The 21,235-nt window shown below is 43.0% G+C and overlaps 1 protein-coding gene across 1 annotated transcript; it reads right to left on the reverse strand.

The window, feature by feature from the left end:
• Positions 1 to 18,785: 18,785 nt before the first annotated feature.
• Positions 18,786 to 20,477, reverse strand: LOC147732627 (uncharacterized). Its single transcript, XM_086958836.1, has one exon. The coding sequence runs from the start codon at positions 20,475 to 20,477 to the stop codon at positions 18,786 to 18,788; it is 1,692 nt and encodes a 563-aa protein (XP_086814962.1).
• Positions 20,478 to 21,235: the final 758 nt, after the last annotated feature.

Genomic DNA, 21,235 nt, shown 5'->3' on the forward strand with positions numbered 1-21,235 from the left:
CATAAAGGAAGAGCTGATTCGGTGACTAATGATTTGCGAACTCTCTGAACTTTTGTGCCACCTTAGAAGAGCTGCTGGGTGGGGGGACGCGCGAGCGCGTCGAACAAGATGGCCGCCGCCACCGGAGCTCCGTAATCTCGTCAGCCTAATGTGCTGATTTACGACGATTTTGCCTCAAGGTTTGCTTATTTAGCGCAGCGCTTGCATTTTTTACCGGCCCCCTACCTTTCCAGTCAATTTTGGGCGATTTCACCGTGTGCAGACCCTTCTGCCTGCTTCCTGGTTCTTCTCCCCTGCCTCTGCTCCGAGTCAGCCGATTACTTCACCTCAAGGGGCGGTGCACTTCTCAAGAAAGGGCCTGGCTTGGGCCTAACCACTCCCACGGCTCACATTAACTCCTGCACTGCCTTCTCTTTAAGTACTTCTGGAGCCTTTAATACCCTTTTCCCTCATATTTATTAAATTTTGAGGAGGATTTGGGTTTTTTTTTTCTTTTTTTACATTTTCTGACGCAAAAAGTGTTTTTTCCTCTTCAAGATGGATAATAAAAATTCTAATGCCAACAAAAGGAAGCAGCAGGTGTCTCCTCCCCCAAAAAAGTCTACGGTTGTTGAAGCCTCTGAACCTTCACTTACTCTGATACTGGAGGAAATTAAAGCGCTGCGCATAAATACTGATGCTATTGCAACCGAAGTGAAGAATGTTCGCAAAGATATGGCGTCCATGTCCATGAAAATTTCCGATAACACTATTAAAATTCAGGACAATAAAACCAAACTAGACGCTTTTACACCTTTGATGGCTCAGATAGTACCAATGCATAACCAATTGTTGGAATTGGAGAACCGTAATAGACAATATAACCTCCGCATTTTTAATCTGCCTGAGGAAATTGAGGGCTCTGACTGCCGCTTATACTTGGAATCCTTGCTGCCTGGTCTTCTAAATCTCAAATTCCCGGAAAAATTTGAAGTGGACAAAGCACATAGAATTCCCTCACACAGGAATCCACGCCATACTAAACCCAGGCAGATGATTTTCAAGGTCTTGCGTCACCATCACTTGGTCCTCATAAGGAAAGCAGCCAGGGACATTCCTTCGCTTCTGGTCAATGGTTCCAAAATATTTATCCATCAAGACTTTGCTAGAGAAACGGTCGCTATTCGCAAGGAATTTTCCTCTCTACGTCCACAATTGAAAAGCCTTGGTTTTAAGTATGGTCTATTTGATCCGTCTACAATGCGAGTTTGGAAAGACACTTTTTCAAAATCTTTTCATCGTCCTGAAGACTTAAGACTTTTTCTGGACCAACAAGCTTCGTCATCGTCATCAATGGATACTCAAGCTCCTATTACCTGAACACATTTAATTTGAGCATTCCTGGCGATTCCTTTTTCTTCATGGGCTCCAACGGTTTCTGGCCATACTTGTGGAACGGGTGTGCGTCTCTGTGTCCTTATTTATGTACCCTGTTTGTTGCTTTTTCTTCCTTTTCTGTTTCTTCCTTTTGTGTCCTTCCCTACCTTCTCTGGCTTTCTACATAGAGTTACTTTTCTTCCATGGCTGTGTTCTCTCTTCTCTTCTTTCCACTTCTCTTTTCATCCTCATTTTACTTCTTTATGGCTACTATTCATGATGTTAAAATTGTTTCTCTTAATGTTAAAGGTTTACGACATCCAGTTAAAAGAACGAAAATTTTAGACTACTTGGGTGCTTCTAAAGCTGATATATGTTTTATTCAAGAAACTCATGTTGATGATAGCATTTTACAATATATGAAAAAAAAGTGGGTAGACACTATAGTTTCATCACCTGCCCTTGGTAAAAAAAATGGAGTCGCAATTTTCTTTGCAAAGAGATTACACTGTCAGATTATCAATAAATTCACGGATACAGAAGGTAGATTTATTGTTGTTAAAGTTAAAATTCATGATTCCACCTTCTTTTTACTTAATATCTATGGCCCCACAGCTGATGATCCTTTGTTTTGGTCTAACTTAGCTACAGAAGTTTTAAAGTTGGGACAAGTTCCTTTGATTGTTGGGGGGGATTTTAATGTTATCATTGACCCGCTACTTGATAGGCTTTCTACTACCAAGTATAGACCCCCTAAAGTTTTTCATGCCTTTAAGTCTTTCCTAAGTACAACTAAACTGGCTGATGTATGGAGACTACATTTTCCCACTGAAAAATGGTTTTCCTTTTTTTCTAATCCCCATAACTCTCACTCGAGAATTGATTATTTTTTGATTTCACCTTCCCTACTTCAGTCAGCTACAAATCCTGTTATAGGCACTATAGATATATCAGACCATGCTTTAATTTCTTTTGTCTTAAATATCTCTACTACTTTTACTAAACAAAATAGATGGCGTATGAACTCAAGCATTGTCCTTACTGATAAGCATAAACCTAAACTATTGCAGGCTATACAAGACTATTTTTTATTCAACCCTGAAGATTCCACATCTATTGTTACCAGATGGGATGCATTTAAGGCCTACATTAGAGGTACCACTATTTCCATAATGGCCCATGAAAACAAACAATTTAACGCTAATATTAAGCATCTGGAAAAACAAATTGCTAAATTTGAACGTTTGTTTATCTCCTCCAATGACCCCCAGTACAAATTTACACTTCAAAAACTCCGCTATGAATTTAATGCCATCCTTAGTCAGAGAGCAGGAGTCCAACTTTCCAAATCAAATGCTAAATTTTGTTTTAATACTAACAGATCTGGAAAACTCCTTGCTAATTACTTGAGAATTAAAAGAGATAAGGCTCAAATTACCTCAATACGAGGATCTCAAGGCAAAGTGGCGATTTCTCATAATGATATTGTGCAAGAATTTTTGAGTTTTTATTCAACCCTTTATAGTAAACCTGACACCTGCTCTGAATCTTTAATTGATTCTTTTTTAAATAAGTGCAATTTACCCCATATTTCCTTATCAGATAAAACGGGTCTAGACTCTCCAATTACGTCTGAAGAAATTATGCTTGCCATAAAGTCACTTCCCAAGAATAAATCTCCAGGTCCGGATGGTATCCCAGCAGAATTTTACAAAGAATTCCAATCTCATCTTATCCCTTACTTGCATGCCCTTTTCTCTCACTTTAGTTCCACTGGTACTATTTCAGGCTCTTTTACAGATGCCTTAATCATTGTTTTGCCCAAACCTGATAAAGATTCTACCTTAGTTTCTAACTATCGCCCTATTTCCCTGATAAATCAAGACTGTAAGCTTTATGCGAAAATCCTTGCCACTAGATTAGCTCCTGTCCTCCATTCCGTTATTCACCCAGATCAATCTGGTTTCATGAAAAATAGATACTCCGCTAATAACACTAGAACTCTACTACATATTATTGAACAAAGTTCTCACCTTACTTCTCCTGCTGGAGTGATGGCCTTAGATGCAGAAAAGGCATTCGACAAGATTCACTGGCAATTTTTATTTAAAACTTTATTGTCTTTTGATTTCGGTGCCCCTTTTATTCGTATGATTTCTGCTTTATATTTTGCCCCTACTGCTCGTTTGTTCATTAATGGTCAAATTTCTACTCAATTTCCTCTCTTTAGAGGAACTAGGCAAGGTTGTCCCCTTTCTCCACTGTTGTTTCTTTTAGGTATTGAACCTTTTCTTAATTATATTCGCATTTGTGATGACATTCAGGGTATTGTAATCAATGATGTTATGGTAAAAACTTTGGCCTATGCGGATGATATTTTATTATTTATTAATAACCCTCTTTCTTCTGTTCCTTCCCTATTAGAAATTATTGCTCAATACTCTATGGTTTCAGGTTACAAATTAAATGTTAGCAAGACTGAATTTTTTCCTTTAAATGTGTTTTGTACCTCGGAGATGCTCCAGAACACAGATATTCTTTGGCAACCTACCAAAATTAAATATTTGGGTATTCTATTTGCTTCATCGCTGCCAGCCACATTAAAACTTAACTCTGATTTTATACTTGATTACATTAAAAACAAAACGTCAAAGTGGTCTGCTCTTCATCTCACTTGGATGGGAAAGAATGGAATCTGTAAAAATGAATATAGCGCCTACAGTTTTTTACTCTTTAGCCATGATCCCCACCCAATTTCCTCTCAGTTTTTATAAATCTATTGACGCACTTTTGTCCAAATTCCTTTGGTCTAACAAAGTCCCTCGTATTGCTTACAAAAAGTTAAAAATCCCTAAGTCCCGTGCTGGTTTTTCCTTGCCAGATTTTCACCTGTACCATAAAGCTTTCATCTTAAAGCAGAGTGCCCTTTGGTTTAATCCTTCACATATGGTAAAACCTCCAATTTGGTTGGATATTGAAGCATCCATTGTGCGACCCTTTTCTTTACCTTCATTGATGTCAATGTCATCCACAGCGAAGGCTGTTCATCTTTCCTCTATCATTAAGTCCTCCAGATTGATAATTAATGACTTAGATTCTAATTTTGAATTACCCCTTCTCTCCACAGTCCACTTGTCTTTATGGCACAGTGCACTCCTTAAATTGAACAGAAACATTTCCTTCTGGTCCTCTTGGATTTCAAAAGGAATTTTATATCTTAAAGATGTATTTAATGGCAATGCTTTTATTCCTTTTGAACAGTTACAGTTAAAGTTTGGTATCCCAGCTAATGACCTTGTAAAATATCAATTTTTATGTAACTCAATTTTGGATTCCTTCCCCAATGGTATTCCCTCCTCCACCACAAATGACTTATTAATTTACCTCACAGCTGTAACTTCTTCCCCTAAAGCTGTCTCTGTTTTTTATAAAAAACTTTCCTCCTCACAGGGCTCCAATGTCCAGATTATTTCGTCGTTTTGGAACAATGAACTTTCCATCTCCCTGTCAGATGACTCATGGTCCTCTATATGGCTCGACAGTATCTCTGGCTGGCTCCCAGTGTCCCTTTATCAAACCAATGCTTATATTTTATTTAACACTTTATGGACTCCCTCACGTCTTTTCCATGCAAAACTATTACTTTCTGATGTTTGTTGGCACTGCAACGCTAGCCCTGGTTCCCTACGCCATATGTTATTTGAGTGTCCAGTTATTATGAAATTTTGGTTGGAAGTATGGAATGTAATTTTGAAAATTTTACCTTTACAAGATGATCTTTCCTTTAATTTTTTAATTTGCAAATCGATTGCCCTGACTCACCCCCTTTCGGACTCAGAGGCAAAATTGTTTAATTTTCTAATCACAGCTGCCTTAAAATCCATTACTTTCTGTTGGAAAGATGCTTCTTCTCTTTCAGTTCATGCTTGGTGGTCATGGATCACCTTTACGAGAAGAGGTGCGCAGCTTTCTCTTAAAGGCGTTACTCATAATCCACAATCATTTCAATCGTTTTGGTTACCTATTGATTCATATGTTTTGCACTGATATTGTTATACATTTTCTTATATTCTATTTTTACATTGCATTTTAACTGTAACTCTGTAGTTTATGAATTCACGTTCCTATGACATGTTATTCCCTTCCCCTCTTCCTCCCTCCATCCTTACCCTTCCTCCTTAATTGCGATTCTTTTGTATTATTATATGTTAATTTTACATATTATGATTGATTACGCTTCATATTGGTTATTTGACCACTTACGCTTGTAACTTCCTTCCTCTTTTTTGTATTGTATTTATGCTTTTTCCTTTTGCCTTAAAAAATTAATAAAATCTTTCTGAACAGAAAAAAAAGAAGAGCTGCTGGGTACTTGAGGAATTTATAGAGGAATCCATTCCAGCGGAGTGCAGAGGGCGCGTAGACTGAGGAGTGAGTTAGTCCACAACTTTTGTCCTGTGTGAAGTGCCATCGACGAAAAGACCCGGGGTGATTTGAGCTTTTGTTCTGTCAGGATCCAGACGATAGCCTGCGCAGTGTCAGCCAGCAAGCTTTCCTGTCAGCGGAAAGGAGGCTGTCCTGTGTGAAGTGCCATTGAGGGAAAAAATAGAGACTCGGGGTGAATTCAGTCGGAGGGCTGTCAGGTTCCAGTGCACAGGAGCCTGCGCAGTATCAGCCGGAAAGCTTTCCTGTCAGTGGAAAGGAGGCAGGCGCTGTGAGGAGACACTTTGAGCAGACGTGTCAGTTTTGCGCGCTGTGCGATTAGCCTGAGGAAAATTGTGTCAGCAAGGAGCAGGCGCGGAGGCGAGACGCTACTCACTGATCACAGAGGAGTGCGACCTGCGCAGCAGCGAGAGGGAAGTGTGAGACAGGAAGCCGACTGATCTATGGTGTGGAGAGGAAAAAAACGACCAGTTTCTTTCAAGGCTGCTGTACTTTTGGTGTCGGAGTATTTCTAGTAAGACATTTCAGGATATTCTAAAGTGGGACAGTGCCTACCCAGAGGGAGAAGATCGACTAAAAAACGTGGGGATAAGTAAGACTGCCGGCGGACATTTGAGTGCAGTGCTTTGGTGAATAGTGCATGTTGGGGCTTTCAGGCTGCACGCTTCTGGCTCTTTTCCACCAGTCCCTAAATATAACATTGGTGGGGATTGTAGGGGCTGGCAAACCGTGAATAGACTTATACATTCTCATCAAATGACCTTGTTAGGGTCAGCAGCCGATAAAGCAGAACCATAGCCCATGTGATCCTTTTGTATGCCTATTACACATATAGTGTTAGTACATCTTTTTTCTGTTCCTCAGTGATAGGAATTCTACTTGGGGCATGCAAACAAGTTTTAGGAGCAAAGATTAATTGTGGAAAGTAGGCCAGACCCAGGCATTGCCATTCCAGGCAGGTAGTAGCAGTGTGACTAACGAGTACACCAGAGAAGTGTGGTGCTCTGTACAGGTTCATGTATGGGTTTAGGGGGTGAACATTGTAATGGTGACAACTGTTCGTTAGTAACCCAGTTTAATTAAATGTTGACTTTTGTGACTTTCCACGAAGCAGCGTAGGCATTGGGGAATATCTCCATACAGCTTCCGGGTACTGTGTAAGGACATCTGCAGTTTTCCTAGCTTAAGGTGTGAGAAGTAATTTTGCTCAGTGTCCTTGGTCATAAAGCTGTATCCCCTACCTTTAGTATTGTTGATTCACCTTGTCCCAGGAAGTTCACTTACCACTTCTTTGTGACGATTTTTCCTCTACATAACTTAGTTCCCTGTCTCCTGCATGTAATATTTCTAATACCTGTAGCATCCGTAAGGACCTAGAAAGGTTTCCCCTTCACTTCTTCCTAGTGCATTGGTGCTTCTAGCTGCAAATCTTTCACATGGCGGCTTCATCTATGAATCCCCCCCCCCCCCCCCCTCCTTCCTAAATGACATCGGCGATCCAGACATACACTGGAAGGATTGGATCAACTTGTTTGACTCATATCTAATAGCCATTGGGGGGGAAAAATTCTCAGCTGTGCGGAAGTAACATGTTTTGCTTCATAATCTAGGAGTGCAAGGGAGGAAAATATATGACACTCTCCCAGACCCAGCATTGGAAGACGACGAGTTAGATTCAGATGTCTTCAAAATTACAATGATTAAACTAGAGACTCATTTTGGGGACAAGGTTAACGTTGTGCTTGAGCGTCATAAGTTCTTTTCACGAGTTCAGGCAAAGAATGAATCCATAACTAATTACATTGCCGCTCTCCGAGGTCTCACACAGCTGTGTGAGTTTGGGGAGTTGAACGATTCCCTCATTAGGGATCAGTTGGTGAGGTGCACCCACAACCCAAAGATAAAAGAAAAACTTCTGGCAAAGAATCCCTCGTTGAAGGAAGCGGTGGCCATGGCCCACTCCATTGAGCACACCGCAAAGTGCATCCAGGAGATGGACCAACCTAAAGAATCCATGGGTTGTGTGAATAAAATCAAAGGGTTGGTGTTGGAAGATAATAGAGAAGGAGAAGGTTACAAGATCAAATCTAAAGAGGTAAAGAGTGATAAGCCCTTTAGTGTCACAGAAGGGTTGAAATGCTTCAGGTGTGGAAGCAACAATCATCTTGCTAATAGTGTACATTGTACTGCACGAAATTCTATTTGTATGAAGTGTAACAGAAGGGGCCACTTCGCAAGGGTGTGTAAGGAAGGGGAGATGAGTCAAGTAAGAGTGGTACATAGCGAAGGGGTACAGGATCCAAACTACGTTTTCTAATAACCTTTTTCTACCTGGTTCTAGGGTGAGGTACATTGCATACAGATTGTAAATGGGGGTTGGGAGGTCCATGTCTTGTTGACCAGGGTAATGACCCTCCATTGACTTTCCACCCGCCCTTCGAGGTGCTGTGTTTTGAGGTACCTCATCCCTGCGTTTTTACTGTTATTAAGTGCCAGCATTTCCCCTCTCTGTCTTCCCTTTCCCCTTCCCTTCCCCTCCCTTCCATCCTTCTTTCCTCTTTGGTCCAAGGGAGAAGTGTTGTAACTTATGCTGGGATTGTAAATGCTCTGTTGGTTCAAAGGGAGATGTGTTGTAACCTACGCAAGTTTAATAAAGTGGTACAATCCATTCCCCCCTCCCTGCCCCAGCCACTTGGTATCTTCCCCCCAGGCATCCCTGGAATGTGACATATTCCTGTCAGTGTGGAGAGCAGGGTGACAACAATAAAGACGAGTTTTACTTACCATCGGTTCATGAGTCTTCTTTACAACACATACATATGGGTTCGATAAGGCTTTTAAAAATACATGGCAACCCGGCATTGCCCAAAATTATGGGGCCTCAGGATTGGAAGTATAAGTGTTTTCCATTCCTCTGAATAATTTTTGCAGAATAATATGAAATGTAAGTCTAACTGCATGGCATAGTTATTACAAGGGCAGCAAGCCAGATCTGCTAGTCTATATTTATTTTGTGGGTAACCCAGGAGTAACGGAATCATATTCAGTCTAAAACGCATTAAAATAAATCTATGCTGCACATTATTTAAAACGCGATAAATAATGGAAATCTTCTCCTGGTTTTGATGGAACTAGATCGTATGCAATGGAGGAGTGATGGATACGTTTTTTTCTTTTCGTGCATAATTTAGTCTTTGAGTATATAAATCCGTTATCCATTTCTTCGTGACCTCTTTACAGCTATTGGGATCCTGAAAAAGCTTTCCCAGCCCAAGAGCTTTCAATTCAGTCTCTACGTAATTTAGCCATCCGATCCTTTTGTAGTGATCTAGGTTACAACAATCCCTAATAGAAGTTTGAGTCAGGTCCACCGTCGACTTCGCCATATTGAAAGCCACAGAAGAACTGGGGCAACCTTATGGTGTCACTGATGTAGGGGAGCCCCAATTCTAGATGTAAAATATAATGTGGGGCTGATTGGGTTAAAGACACAAAATTTTTGAAAAATGAGTCTTCCATTTGCTGTAACAAAGCAGCCTTAACCATCCCCCAGACAACTGCCCCATATGTTACGGCCGACTTTGTTTTAGATAGGTAAATATTTTTGATTACTTCCAGTGGGCTACCTCCCAGCTTTTTTGCAAATCTTTTAACAGCATTAAGGCTGCTCTGCATACCCTGGCCTCTTGTTTTCACTAATTTAGACCTCGAGTGATCCTTATCAAAGAGCACTCCAAGATAGGAAAAGGAGTCAAGCACCTCGATTTTTTTACCTGCCAGCTGAAAGTGGGGATTTTATCGCCTCTATTCGCTGAAGGCAACCATTATAAATTATTTGAATTCATTAACTTTGAGGTCAAGGGAGGCCATAAAGGTGGAATAAGCTTTGATTAATTTTTGTAAGGCCAACCCCGATCTAGCCATCAGTACCGCGTCATCTGCGTACGCCAGGATCAGGAGGGGGGTTTGATCAAACTTGGGCATATGCAGTGAGAGAGCAGACAGGAATGACCCAACTCCATTCATATAGATTGAAAAAAGAAACGGGGCGAAAACAAACCCCTGTCTTACTCCCTTTTCATTTTTAAAATGACGAGTGCACTCCCCCTTCCTGCCATACCTTACACAAGCTGTGGCGTTTGTGTACAGCTGGCGGATGAATCCAATAATCAGTGGTTCAATGCCCATGTCCTCCATCATGGACCACAGCCTAGAGTGTGACACACAATCAAAGGTTGATGTTAGGTCCATGAAGGGCAAGTATAGTTTGCCTGTTTTAGTCTGTGTGTACTTCCCTATGGTTAGGGAGAGGCTTAGGCACTGGTCAACCGTCCACATTCCTCTTCGAAACCCATATTGTGCCTTCACAATTATATTGTGCGACTCTGCCCAATCCTCCAGTGTGGCCAGGAGAACCCGGCCCATTAGTTTGGTGGTGGTATCAAGGAGAGATACATGGCGATAATTATTTGGAGAGCCCCTATCCCCTTTTTTATAAATCAGGACAATTACACTCTGACTCCATGAAGGAGGTGGGCCTACTCTCTGAATGCTGTTAAAAATGTTTACAAGTAAAGGAACCCACATATCATAGTCCAATTGAAAGAAATCAATTGATACTCTGTCTGGTCCCTGTGCTTTGCCAGGGTACAGGATTGTAGTGCCTTTCAGATCTCAGATACAGTGAAGGTTAGCCCTCCCTGGGGTAATAGTTCTGGCAGCACACTGGGGTAGATGAGGAAGTAGATAGCCCCAATATTCCTTCAAAATGACTCACCCATGCCTCTTCATCTACATGCACATCTAAGTGATGTCTTTAAAATGAGTGGTACAAAAGACGGTGGTGATGGACGGCGCATCTGAATCAATCAAACACTCACACCCAGTCAAAGGATCTGGGTTTAATCCATCACCGTTCTTTAGCCCACTCTGCCACCCCAGTTCAGACATGGCTATATGCAAATCAGTCTGACCCTGTGCGTCATGGGAACAGTCCAGCCCGAACTGCCAAGCCATGTCTTCCCTGGACCGGAAACAAGCTTCTAAGGATCGGTTTCTGGCATTCCAGCCGCCTTCAGCCCGACTTGCTTGAATCCAGTTGTACAGTGAGCAAGGGACTCACGTCTGAGCATACCCTGCCAGGCTTATGGCGGCCAAAAGCGGTACAAAAGGGGGTGGTGGTGGATTAACATCCCGATCCTTGCAACACATTAACCACCTATGTGTTGCACACACCAGGATTAGAAGTTTGAATGGAAGAATGAAAGGTGAATGGTAGAATATGCGGTAGAGTGAGAAGAGATAGAAGTAAGTGAGATAGTGTGTTTGAAGTGTGGCTGGTACTGGGTAGGTCTTAATGTAGTCCTATCTTCCCCTCCATTGTTGTCCTTATATAAATGTATGTCTTTTTTATGCACTAAAGGTATTATGTGATACTAAAGTACTATTCACTTTTTATATCGTTGTTATCCCAAAAGAAATAAAAACATATATATTTCTAATATGTTTTGTAGAGTCTACTTGGATTGACCTTGTGGTTGCTGTGTGCAGTGTCAACTTCTAGGCTAATCACCCCTTCTTATATACCTGTTGGACCCTCTAGTTAGGGCCATTATATCCCTAGGCAGGGTGTCCTCCTTTGTTCTATTCAAAAAAGGTGGTGGACAGAGCATCTGAATCAATCAAACACTCACACCCAGTCAAAAGATCTGGGTTTAATCCATCACCGTTCTTTAGCCCACTCTGCCACCCCAGTTCAGACATGGCTATATACAAATCAGTCTGACCCTGTGCCTCATGGGCAAGCCGGGCTGAAGACGGCTGGAATGCCAGAAATCGGTCCTCGGAAGCTTGTTTCCGGTCCAGGGAAGACATGGCTTGGCAGTTCGGGCTGGACTGTTCCCATAAGGCACAGGGTCTGACTGATTTGCATATAGCCATGTCTGAACTGGGGTGGCAGAGTGGGCTAAAGAACGGTGATGGATTAAACCCAGATCTTTTGACTGGGTGTGAGTGTTTGATTGATTCAGATGCTCCGTCCATCACCACCCCCTTTAGTACCGCTTTTGGCCGCCATAAATGTGGCAGGGTATGCTCAGACGTGAGTCCCTTGCTCACTGTACAACTGGATTCAAGCAAGTCGGGCTGAAGGCGGCTGGAATGCCAGAAACCGATCCTTAGAAGCTTGTTTCCGGTCCAGGGAAGACATGGCTTGGCAGTTCGGGCTGGACTGTTCCCATGAGGCACAGGGTCAGACTGATTTGCACATAGCCATGTCTGAACTGGGGTGGCAGAGTGGGCTAAAGAACGGTGATGGATTCAACCCAGATCTTTTGACTGGGTGTGAGTGTTTGATTGATTCAGATGCTCCGTCCATCACCACCCCTTTTTGTACCGCTTTTGGCCGCCATAAGTGTGGCAGGGTATGCTCAGACGTGAGTCCCTTGCTCACTTTGCCACTGAATTCAAGCAAACCGGGCTGAAGAAGGCTGGAATGCCAGAAACCGGTCCTCAGAAGCTTGTTTCCGGTCAAGGGAAGACATGGCTTGGCAGTTCGGGCTGGACTGTTCCCATGAGGCACAGGGTCAGACTGATTTGCATATAGCCATGTCTGAACTGGGGTGGCAGAGTGGGCTAAAGAACGGTGATGGATTAAACCCAGATCTTTTGACTGGGTGTGAGTGTTTGATTGATTCAGATGCTCCGTCCATCACCACCCCCTTTTGTACTGTCTTTAAAATGAGTGGCATTCACAATTTCCCAGAAATCTCTGCTGCTACCAGAGATAGCTGCCTACTCAAGGTCTTCCCATGCCTGTACCTTAAGAATATTCTCTCTCGCCTTCCTGGCTAGTTTATAGTCATTGCGCAATGAGCACATCTTTAAATAATCTCTGGGAAGAGTTTTTAGGGCTTTTGTGAGGGCTATTTTTCCTTTAGAACAAGCTGAGTCAAACCACCCCTTATTAGCAGTAGCATTTGTGACTTCATCCGGTTAAGTGCTATTTTTATTTTCGCCAAAAGAGTGGTAAATCCAATGACCAAATCTACGGGTTATATCTTTTCTACCAAGCATCCTATTATGTCATCCTTTACCCACACTAAAATATCGGGGACCAGATTTAATTTTTGTGCCATTGGCCATTTTAGTTGGTAGCCATTTTTCCTCAACAGGTTCACTTCTTCTACAACCTGTTTATGGTGTTTAGGTTTGGGTAAAAATCTAAGTCGATAACTTGACATGATCACTGTGGGGTGTAAATCGAATACTCATAAGGGCCATTTTCGGAAGTAGGTGTCTGGACGCTAACACAAAATCAATAGTGGTCTCTTGAATGCCCCTTCTAAAGGTGGTCCCTTTCCCTCTCTCATTCATTACATTTAATATTGATAGATTCCACTGAAATAGCAAGCTGTTCAGAATTTCACCACACTCGTTATGGGAAAAATGTGAGAGGGGATTCCCATGAGCATCTTCTATGCCACTAACCGTGGTCCCATTACGTTTACAAAGGTGAATATTAAAATCCCCCACCCATATAAAATTCATATTGCCCCCTTTTTTCCCTTTGTGCAATTTCTTGATCTCTAACACTAGGGCATCTACCACAGCCCTTGAGTTCCTCCCAAACTCATTATTAGAAAAGTTGACAAGAGTGCAAATGGCGTGTTTCCTGTTGCCCAACTCCAAAATCTGGAAGTGAGTGTGTAAGGGTCCAACTTGCCTGACTTGAAGTGGGATAGTATTTGACATTAAAGTAAGTAAGCCCCCTTTTGCCCTTCCAGAGACTTCGGGAACAGCTGGAGAGTGGAAGGTACGAAACCCTCTAAAGTAGGGAGGGTCTTTTGCCCATGTTTCCTGAAATAATACTAACTCCATGGATTGCCACTCTTTTAGCCAATGTGGGTTAGCAATTATCGAGGCTATACCTGCCACACTCCATGATACCATGTTCGCCCTAGTTCTCTTGGTATTATTCATGGGAAGTAGTAGGGTCTGCCCTTGTCCCCGTATGCTTTGCTCTATAGTTACAGCTGCAGGAGCAATCTCAGAGGGTAATGAGACGGGCGAGAGTATCAATTGGCTGCACTCTACTGGAACCACAGTGATTGGCCTGGTTGATTTTTAGGTACTCTTTGAGCGTGACCAGCGGGGGCGAATGTAGACGGGTGGAAGATTACATCTACGCTGTCTGGGGTTATAGATGCCCTATTTCCCATTTATTTACTTATTGAAGCTGAACAACCGCTACTTTGGTCTGTAGATTTACCCTAACGCGACAGAGGGTCGTTCTTTAAGTCTATAGATCCACACTTACCTTTGTGGTTCACAAGTGCCGTGCCACTGGAGACACCTGGTCACCGATATTTGCTGCCTTTACGACTTTAATCTTAATATTACACCACAGAAGGTGATCTAGCCATACCGTGGATGCTTCTTATTTTTACTATTTGACCGCTTCATGGGACCTTCAAGAGATTACCAAGCCCTGAGGATGTTCCGCAAGGAACGAAATGCGTTGGCGAGGCCTTTTAAAGATTGAATCAATAAAGGATTTTCACAATATTGCAATTTTTTGGACTTCCATCTTTGGTGCACCACCCGTATTCTCAAGATTTGGTATCTGTCTCAACAGTGGGGCATTCGTGTGGCTAGCTCCTGGTGTTTTGTGCACAAACCCAGTACTGGCAAGCCTATTTGGAAACTATAGTGCCTAACCATGGTCAGCCATGTTTTCTGTTCTTCACAATTGATACATGAAGAGGTGACAGGGTTAGTCAGTCACACGCTGTCGGAAGGTGGATATCTGACTATATGGTTACCCCCACTTTTTGCCTGGTGTTTTGCAGGTTTTCGACTTAGTTGGACTGGGACCCTGCTATTCAGGGCCCGAGTCTATCTGCTTTCTCTATAAAATGGACTCCATGTACTTTTGGTACATACCAGATTGGTTACTGGGTCACCCTTGTGAGTCCCTGTATATGGTAGTCTAGGTATCCAGGGCATAGGTGCACCCTAGGCCTACCAGGGGCTGCAGCATTTTTTATGCCACCCCTGGTTAGCCTTCTAAACTGACACCACAGGTTTGTACTTACAGCCTGGGTAAGGTGGTGTAATCACCCCTTACTTAGAAATAGTATATCAATATCTACCTTATATATAGACACCTATTCACCTATAAGTCACTCCTATGGCAGGCCTTGACAATCCTGGAGGCAGAGTGCTTGATTTTGTGTGAGAGGGTGCCCTAGCATAAGATGAGCCCCTCTGCAGCTTTCGGTACCATCTCCTTATAGCTGTTCTATGATATAGCCATACCATATACTCTTAAGTGCATTATAATCCTTGCAGTTAATGCTAACTTTGGTTTGGCTTTATCAAAACATGCTGTGTAAGGTATCAAACACTTTGGAATACTACCCACCCCCCGCCAGTCCTGGAGGCGGGGGTAGCATTTCACCCTTCTAGAGGGAGAAGACATGTAGTTACTGGTAAACCCGGTTATAGTTAAACAGAGCCTCAGCATCACAAAATGGATGTTGCTGCCACAGACACGAGTGTGCCCTGCTGCTGCTGGACGAAACTCGGGCAGGTGAGGCCTGGACAATAGGTTTCCTGCCCAGGGAGGTGCTAGCACCTCCCCAGACAGGTTCTTAGTGTATTGGGGCAGGAAGGGCTGCATTCAGTGAATGCTTTCCAGACACTGCCTGGGGCACACAAGGTGCTCCATGCATATCCCAGTTCAAACCTAGTGCTGGGGCGCTCAGCCCCAGCTCTGGCGTGAAACTGGACAAAGGGGAAGGGGGTGTAACCTCCCCCTCCCCAGGTCCACCCATAGGAAGGACCTTAGAGTTAGTCCAACCCCTAAACTTACTATAAGTATAGAACCCCAGTCCCTAGGACTTTAGATTACCCTGGACGAAACTCTGCAACATATATCTTGGACCTTCGACATTCCAAATCGACAGGAAGATGGAAGAAATCCCCCTTGTGGTCAAGGAGTGACCACCCTGTTCAAACAGGCACCAACTGCATCTTTGCCGGTCTGCATTTTCGAGGCTCCCGCCAGATCCTGAAGAATCTGCGACTCAGTACACAGACTTCCAGACATCTGTGACGCTGACCTGAAGCGGCGGACACCAGAGACGTGGGAACGGAACTCCTGGACATCCTGCATTTTGCAAGCTGCACCTACTTCTCGAGGTATCCCAAAGTTGTGCATTGGGGTGCTTAAATCCCCGAGCACCTTTTGCACCGAAGCTCAGAGGCCCACACTCCACGAGTGTTCCATGGGCCTGCTTTCTGCATTTCAGCTCGATGCGTCTTCATGGTTCCTAGTCCATTGGCTAGTGAACCCCCACGAAGACCAATCCTTGAATTACTTTGCTTTCCTGGTTGCTCCAGGCTTGCTCCGACTTCTCCCCAAAACAGAAGTTCCTCAGACCTTGCTGGTCTGCACCGAAGCCAATCTTGACAGCTTCTATGGATTGCGTTTGCCAAGGCTTGTTGGGTCCAATCCAGATACCGACACCGCAGTCAACTAGATCCTTCGTGGGGCAGCTCAAATCCAGCTCCTGGTCATCGTCGACGCCTCGTGGACCTCGTGGCTGAAGAGACAAACTTCACCTTTTTACCTGAAATCACCCAACATTGGCTGGCAGCTTCCCATCGCCATCCTGGTCACTGGCTAGTGAGCCAGACTCTGTCCCTTCTGCTTTCAGGTTCTTCACATCTCCGATCTACCCTTGGATCCTCCCGGATACTTTTCCTCTGGTCGCCTGCAGCACTTCTTCGCAGCTCTCCATTGGAATCGACGACGAAACCTGACAAGAAAAGACACCTATGCACCCGGCTTCCCTGGGTGAGGTAACACGAGTACTCTGGTGCTCCCGTGGGTATGGACTCTCCAGGTGTCCTAGTCTAAAAGGGTTCCATCGCAGTTCACCTCCCTGTACCCTTAATCTTTAAAATTGTAACTTGTTTGTTCTCCATTGGAAGTCAATGGTAACCTAGGCTGTGTTTAGACACTGCACGCGTCTCCCGTGGGCCTCCTACATCCTAACCTTTGGTTGTTCCTAGAAGCCCCAGAGATTCCCTAGGCTCTAGGCCTGCTTTCTATTCCTCATGTGGTTCTTATACCACTATTTTATTATATGGTTTGTGAGGCCCCTAGGGCAAAACATATACTGTGCAACTTATTGTATTCTAATTAAGTTCCTTGTATTGTACTTTTACCTCTGACCTCATAAAGAGTCCAGAGGGGTTGTGTTTAGAATAAATACATATATATTTGATATATACCCTGTGTGGTGTGCTTTTATTTGGTACTCAAGAGATTATAAATGGTAAAGCAACTTGCTTAACTCGTCTCAAAGTCTTAGCTTGAAGGCGGCTCTATACAGCTGCCACTAGGATCGCTTTCTATAAGGTTGACTTTATAACCTACCATTGGGACGGCGGGATTTTGATCTCTTATCTGATTACTCTAGATCTAAATCCCCACTTAGGTCGACTGAACCTTTGTTGCCTGTCATAGAGTAAAAGCAATCCACTACCAGGTTAATCAATCCAATAATTTGCACGACTCTGAAGAACCACTTACCACGAATAAGTTTTAAAGTTTTATTATAAAGCCAAAGATAACTGGAGATACAAACATCTCAATATAAGGTTCAAAAGATACCATGGCACCAATACAAACATGAAATCTCTAAACGATCTTAGGCGACAGAAAAATATCACCAAGACTAATTCAAAGATCAGCAGGTTTGCAAGAATAGACACAAGTTGTAACTTGAGCGTCATTTACAAAAGGGTGAAAAATCCAGGTTAGACTGTCCCTACACTAGACTAAGTGACATCCCTACTTAGCAGAATCTTAACCTAAAAAGGTGTCAGCCGTGGTGACTTCCAAAGAAGTTCACTCACTTTCCCTTAGTCTCTGTTGTAAACCTGTGCATCGCAATTGTGCCCTCTCTGCCTACCCATCCGCTCTCTAAGGTTCCTCAGGCCATCTGCCCTAACTCCACCCCAGGGTGCTGTCCCTAATACAAAATCACAATTACAGTTGAAACGCCCCTCAGAGACGCCCCTCACGTACACCTCTCACGTGGTGTCGGTTCTGGCTTTTTCCATACTGATACTCCTTTGGGCTTCTCGTTAGCGTTGACCTTGCTTCTCAGGCTCTTCTCGGCACGCCGGTACCCCCCAGAAAATTCCTGAAGCCTCCTCCAGGCCTGTGCCTGTCTCCCAGAACAGAGCTCTATTCATCACTCTCTTGATTGGAACCCCCTCACACCTGCAAACAGACACCCATGAAGTGGGCCCCAAATTCCGGCCTCCAACTTATCTCTCAAGTCGTAAAAACTTCGAACATGTTCTGCAATTTATGCTTAACAAGACTCGATTTTAACTAGCACATGCAGATCAAAGAAAACGACTTTATCTTTCCAGGCCTACTAAATTACTTGAAACAGGCCTGCACTTTGTGAACCTTTATTTCTTAGCCTAAAACAATATTCTAACCTATTACTCTCTGATTATATGAAACACTTCTATAAAACATAACTTTAACGTATGATCAATAATATTCTGAATAATAGTAATCCATCCTATGTGAAAATGTAAAGGCACGTTTTCGTTCTTCATACGTTGCCATAAGGCCTGCACATTTCTACGTTTGGCAGCATTACATTCTCTTCTGCAACAGCCACATAACATGGAATCTAATAGCATTCTAACATTTCTAAACATTACTACATTAGCTTCACACTCTAAAATATGCATTCTATATTGATTAAACACTCGTGAGTATGTGCATTCTATATTCTCGACACTCTTATATGCTTTAACTAAATTTGTGCATCTTACATGTAAATATGGTGCACTTATACATTTTGCTCAAATTGCGCTCTCTCAGTTCCCCCCTTTGATGACCTTTAGAGGTCATCACCATCACAACACCATCACTGAAGGAATGAATTGAATCAAACAGAACTTGTTGCAATGCTCCCTCGCTTTATCATTTCTAGAGCCCTCAGACTCCTGTATTGGTTATCCTGCATCGCAGCTAATCTCTGCTCCTGCTCTCTCATGGACCTTTGCAACCTATTTGACCTATACCATTGGTACAGCCTCACTAATCCCCACAGTGTGATTACACAAATCACTATTATGATGATAGGTTTCAGTATGTACCAAATGAAGCTTTTCCCTAGGTTGGCGAACCAACCTCCAACTTTACCCATTCCGTGACCCACTTTCTCCCACACATTTACTTTTGACAGATCCTCAATTTCTTGATGGATTTCAGTGATGTTCTGTATGTACTTCTCAAGAGGTTTTGAATTGTCTGGAATGTAAGTGCAACATTCCTGGACCTTCAAAGCCTTACAGACTCCGCCCTCTTTGGCTAACAGAACGTCTAGAGCAAGTCGGTTCTGGAGAACCATTGCCCTTATCGATTGCATCTCTCCCTCCACCAGCATTAACGATCTAGCAGTACTGGAGGATAATCTATCTACAACTGTCGCCAATCTCCTGATCTTGACATCATTCAGTATTAACCCTAGAAGAGGGAACATAGCACCAAATATGTCTCCAACTACCTCAGCATCGCCTACATCCCTTCTCCCTCTGGCTTGAGTTTTTCCCTCTATGATTTCTAGATCCTTAGCGTGATATATTTTGGGGAAGACAATTGCTAAATAACATGATTCGTACCAATTGTCCGGTAGTTTCACGTAGGCATTTCTTCCACAAACAAAATATACATTCGGGATCACCTGCATTCCCTTCAAGAAATCTTTTGTGTAGTATTCTAATTGGAAGGCATGTTCACAACTTACTTCTCCCACGAACACATTTTCATAGTAGGTTTTACCCCTGAATATACACAATTTCCCTCTTTGTTCTCGATCTAAAGCTATTGGACCATTACTACCCTTCCTTTTGTGTGACCTTTCCTCCTCGGTCCAATCTGTTTTCCACTGGCCTGAAGCCTTTAGAATCTTCTGCCTCCTGTAACGGTCATCCACCTGCCCTATAAACTTTTTCTCAATTTCTGATACCTTGCAGGTCAGATTATTTCTTCGGGCATGTGAAGTATCTAAAGTTTTCCAAGGAATGAAAAATTTCCCTAATCGATCCTCACTCTTATAATAGTCCCATTTATTCATATGCTTGTAAGCCGGGACTTCTGGTAACACAGCATCAAAATTTGAAAAATAGTACTCAAAGCTATCACGCCCATAAAATATACTAAGCAATAAACTACATGTAATTCCATAAGTCAATGGAAGATGATGATACCTAATACTTTCGTCTACAGAGGCTGGCAATTGCATGCAAACGTAGCAGTCCTTTGCCTCCATGGCGTCAATGTACTCGTACAGTAACTTAGCATAGGCATTTGACTTAAAGTTTCCCTGTGACTCATCTACGTGCAACCTACGAGCTTCTGCTGCTAGTAAAGCTTTATCCTTCACTGCATTGTCCCCCTTTTTACCAGCAGTAGTAGGTTTCGATGTTACCACAACCTTTGCTTCTGTTGCTTTCACTTCATTTTCATGTCCCACTATGTATGATACAGTAACTACTAAAACTATAAGAAAAATTACTCCCGCTAAAAGTGTGCCTATTATGCATTTTGCTTTGCGGTTCGGGTTGCCGGCCTCCATGATCTCAAGACAGTGTAGTTTTAATTTTCTTCTTCAACACAAAGTCCTTTTTCCTTGTACCTTCAACAGTCTTCTTTGCTTGTTCAGTCTTTTCGAACTACCCTGGAAGCTGACAATCCCTTTTGAAAAATCAGTCCTTTAAAGTATAGCAACAGACAACCCTAGCCCTTCTCCGTCAACTAAATGGAAAAGTCCCTAAATTTCTTCTTCTTCCACTTGGCACTAGGTTATCTTCTCAATCTTGTTTATTTACAAAAGTCTTTAGGTGTCAACAATCACCCGCGTTCCAGCAGCTCTAATCACGTATTCTAACAGCTCTAAGCGAAGAATGGTCTCCTCGAGGGCTGATACCGTTGTACCAAAAGTCGGAAATTCTACTCTGTTTAAAACCAGTTCTCTTATTCTGCTCAGATAAGGAGGATTGGGAATAGTGAGTGTCAGCAACCCTTCAGCTTCTACTCCAGGTACCAACAACGCCACTTCCAACGTTATGATTGGATCAGTGCTGGTCACTGTCACTTCCCTCACCCTCCCGGATCTCCGTGCACAAGACATCTGCTGCCAGGTAGGTCCACTCAGGAGTGGCGTATCTTCTGCAGGGTACACGCACCCTCCTTGATCTTCTTGGACCCTCTGTTTCTTGATTCTGTGCACCTTCGTCCAGATCTGAGTCTTCGGATATAGGAGCGAGGGTTCTTCCTGGAGTTGACTTCAAGCTCGGCCTCTTCTTCCTTTCAGGCCAACTAGCTTCTCCACGC

This window comes from Lissotriton vulgaris, chromosome 2_1 (genome assembly GCF_964263255.1).
Source record: "Lissotriton vulgaris chromosome 2_1, aLisVul1.2, whole genome shotgun sequence".
NCBI classification, from domain to species: Eukaryota; Metazoa; Chordata; class Amphibia; order Caudata; family Salamandridae; genus Lissotriton; species Lissotriton vulgaris.